This window comes from Battus philenor, unplaced genomic scaffold (assembly GCF_028537555.1).
Source record: "Battus philenor isolate CCGP_79_NKW_IND1 unplaced genomic scaffold, ilBatPhil1.0.hap1 SCAF_10, whole genome shotgun sequence".
Classification (NCBI taxonomy): Eukaryota; Metazoa; Arthropoda; class Insecta; order Lepidoptera; family Papilionidae; genus Battus; species Battus philenor.
This window is the reverse complement of record NW_027181662.1, coordinates 959,213-963,595: the sequence shown is the minus strand read 5'-3', so window position 1 is coordinate 963,595 and position 4,383 is coordinate 959,213. Positions and strand designations below refer to the sequence as shown.

The 4,383-nt window shown below is 31.6% G+C and overlaps 1 protein-coding gene across 1 annotated transcript in view; it reads right to left on the bottom strand.

Moving 5' to 3' along the window:
* Positions 1–3,347: 3,347 nt before the first annotated feature.
* The window catches only part of LOC137923935 (homeobox protein Hox-A1-like), a 62,236-nt gene continuing 61,200 nt past the window's right edge, over positions 3,348–4,383 (bottom strand). The window contains exon 2 of the mRNA XM_068767191.1: positions 3,348–4,142. Within this exon, the coding sequence (XP_068623292.1) occupies positions 3,748–4,142 (395 nt within the window). The 3' untranslated portion in view covers positions 3,348–3,747. The remainder of the gene's footprint in view (positions 4,143–4,383) is intronic.

Genomic DNA, 4,383 nt, shown 5'->3' with positions numbered 1-4,383 from the left:
GCAATAAGTGGAAAAGTATTAAAGAATTTTGTAATATGCCATAGATTTTCCCATTTAAAGTTTTTACACCTATCATTAATCAGCCTGTATATAAGAGATATATTTGATTGGCAAATTCGGCCGGGATTCTTTTTTGGTATGTTAAAAAGACCAAATATGGTCTTTAAAAATTTTATTAACAAAAAGAAGGTACGGGCCACGCGATGTAAGAGTTTGGATATGTACGTATAATTTTTGTTGTAATTAAAATATTCCTTGTTTTATTTACTTTCATATATGATTAAACCCCCCTATAGCGAATATATAAACATGTATTATTTTTTAATTAACGCGTTATACGGGGTCACATTAGCGTGCTATAAAGGGATTGGTGTATACACTATGAACGTAATATGTAAGTGCATTAAACTAAGATATGTTTTAAATAAACTTTATGTAATTGCTAATAATTATTTTCACTTTATTAACGATTGTAAGTGTCTATAATGAATTATAGGACCTTGAATAAGTTCTCGCTGTTTTTTTTTTCAAAAAAAATTATTTAAAATACAGTGCTTATGACATTACTCAAAGTATTGTCCATCATTAGAGACCACTTTCTACCATCTCTCTGGTAGCAATTGAATGCCCCCTCGGAAAAATGACTCATCTTTCGAGGCAATCCATGAATCAAGCCATTTTTCGGCTTCTTCAAATAAAATGGAAGCGCTGCTCGCTTAAACCGTGCGCCATCGACCGAAATAAGTGGTAATCGGAGGGGGCTATGTCCGGTGAATACGGCGGGTGGGGAAGAACTTCCCATTGAAGTGTTTCCAGGTAAGTTTTGACTGGTTTTGCCACATGTTAGTGTGTAGTTATAGTATTAGTGTAGTTATATCTGGGAAATAAAATAGCTGAAACGCTGTGTTATTTTTCCGTAATATGCTATTATTAGCACCTGCTATTTTTATTACACCTTGTCAAATATTTTAAGATTTTTTATCTAGGTTAAAAACATATTATTCAAATTATTAATATCTTTATTTGAAAATAATTTAATAGTTACCATTAAAAAGACGATTATTTATACATAAGTAGTAAGTTGCTAAAGGCTCGGAACCCTGATTTCTTTAGAGCCGGCTAGAAACTCAACAGTTGCTATTTTAAATTAAATTTAACAATGTTTCACGTATATACTATAATGTCAATCATGTAAATGAGTCAACAAACCAAGTTTCTCACATTTCGATCCACTAAAAAATCTTGAATGATATAAAATTAAGAAACGGATTGTCTAACATATATTTTGGAACTTTATTATATTTATACAATGTGACTAAATTTTTTTTTTAAAAATAATACTTTATTTTTAAAAATAATGTATATATAATGGTCATAAAAACTATTTTTTATTTATTTGACAAGAATTATAATTTGGTGTAAATATATGCTGTGGTAATATTTAATGCTTGAAGCTTCGCTGTGTGATTAAAATAGACATAGAGAATCTGCAGAGGAACCAAGGTCACAGACAGCTCTAAGAATTGCTCGTAATGACAGTGGCCGGTGCACACCATGTAACTGATGGATGTATTGGCCGAAAGGTTCTCTAGTCGCGACCACCAGCTCCTTACTAGTCAAGGTTGCGGCAAGTAGATGGCAGCGGAAGACTGATCAAGGTGGTAATCTTTAGAGAAAGCCAATGGCGTGCCATGCGTCTATTGGCTGAAAAGAAAAAATGTTTTATGTACATTGTTTTTTATTGTCTTACTCAAATAAACACATTTATATTACTTCTCTCGTTGATTCTATAAAATTTCGTTAATATTTTTCTGGCAAACTTCTTTCTATTAAATGTTGATTGGTTAATATAGAGCTATTTAAATCTCACTATGATAATTTTTGTAACGAAAATAGAACTAGACTACAATTCACTAAAGCGACAAATGTTCCTTCAGAGCCGCAGGTTGGCTACCCCTGGTACAGAGGTTCAACCAGAGCGCATCTTCAGGTGGACCTGTGAATGCACCTTCGTAAACACAGAATCTGCAAATGCCATTTTAAAAAATAGATGGAGGCAATCAATGCCAAAAAGTTCGTTCATAAAATGATAGATGCTTAAATACATTTAATTTTTTCTGTTGAATTTGTTTTTAATAAATATACCGAATATATGTAACAATTAATACAATTGTTAATTTATGTTGAAATTATTGAAAGGAATGAAATTTTTAAAAACATTCTTTAAAAAGGTTTCTATTAAATCGCTAGATGGCGCTATAATCAAAAATATGTAAGTGTATAAAGCATTCAACAGATGTCACTTTCTTCAAAGTAATGAAACTTGTAGTAATAATGAAGTATCTTTTACAGAGCTTTTAAACGTAATGAGTCTAAATATTTACATAACAAATTAGCCATAAACTTATTTGTGTTTAATTCAATTTGTATTTCAAGAGTAATACTACTATTTATATCTATTTGTATACTGTAATTATGTATGCCGGTTGCTAGATGGCGTGACATTAGAGCCAGGTGTGCATTTCAACTTGTCATTTTAATTAGAATAATATTTTTTTAAATATGAATTCTGTGACATCCATTTCAAATGTGGTAGCATGGTCATACAGTTAAAATGTTTGTAAATTACAATGATTTAATAGTTCTTCTTTACATTCGGCGTCGTATGATTGAGATTAAATATATTAAATACATTTGATGCAATACATTTAGTAAGGCTGAATAAAACTTCAATTGAAAATAGATATAATTAATTTATTGAATAAGTAAAAGGTCCTAACGATAAAAAATGTACACACAATCCAATCTACCTCGCAACCTCGCTATATACACTGACGGCATGAACCAGCGCTTTACTGAACTACCACAGATACCAAGTACTTAATAAATAAAAAAAAACAATAGCTTTGGTCTATATTATAAGATTGTACAAAATTAAATAAGTAAAAAAGCAAAACGTATATTGGAACCAAACCAAATCGAAAACAAAATTCACAACTCTCGACGAAAGTTTGACATTGACACATTGACATTTCACTCCTGGCAATTCAATTTCGTCGATTTTTAAGCTAACTTAAAACGAAATATCAATTTCTTATGATACCAAATAAATAGCATTTCACAGAATAAAAGAATAAAAAAGTTTTTACACATTTTTATAACATTATTTGATATGTTGTAATATTTTTTTTAAATTTGTTTTTATGCAAATAAGAAATATATATTAAATTATGACAATTGGTAAAGAAAACAAATTTTATGACAGTTTGAATAAATGACAAGTGCTGTCAAAATTTTTTCTACAGACAATATATTTTTACTTTTATTTAAATAAACTATTTGTAATGCTATTTATATTATTTTTAATTTTAAAAGAAAATTGATACATCTATTTACGTTAGTGAAAATTTAAAATGCCATGCCATGTACATTAAACATGACGCAAAACATTGAAACCTTTAAAATTATTATGCTGAATTGTTGACAGTGAACCATTCTACAACTAATATATACGGAGCTTTTAATAATTACAAGTTAGCCTATTCAATGCGATAAGTTTGAAGTTAATAAGTTCAATCTGAATTTCACATGAGCATTAGATTTTACTAACGAAATATATACACGATACTTTGACACATATACCAGTGTTGAAGTCTGTATTTATTTGAATCTATTTCACTGTTCACATCACAAAATAATGACGAAAGCCTCCTAATTTTAACGAGAATAGTCCTTAAGTTATTCACTTTAACTGGATTCTCGACTATTTTCGCTTGATCCAATTGGATTGGAATGAGAGGACGTGGTTGGTGTGACCTCCGGCGCAACAATAAGACCCTCTTTGATCCTTTTCTTTTGCTTCATTCGTCTATTCTGGAACCATATTTTAACTTGGGTCTCATTAAGTTGAAGGGCGGAGGCTATCTCTATTCTCCTGGCCCTGGTGAGGTATTTATTGAAGTGGAACTCCTTCTCGAGTTCCGTCAGCTGTTTGTTGGTGAAATTAGTTCTTCCCGTGTTGTTCAAGTTAAGCAGTGGGTTTGCCATCATCTGGCTGCCAGTTGGTGTACGGATGCCGTCTTGAGGACTGCCGAGGACGCCTTGGTTGGTGAAATCCGTTTGTGGTATCATCAGTTTCGGTGCTGGAAAGAAAACATGAGATATATTAAAAAGTTATTCTTTCATTGCATGGGGGTTTCTCCAGGATTACTACGCATCCTGTGGTTTGTGAAATATTATTTAAAAAAAAAAGAAATACTGTAATAGTACATTTGGTTATGTGGGGAGTTGAATCAGGTCGGTAAAGGTAAAGTCAGCGCATTGCACCGAGGTGTCCCTGAACATTTTGACCGGGTCGTCAGCCCCGACCACTGCGTTTTACTC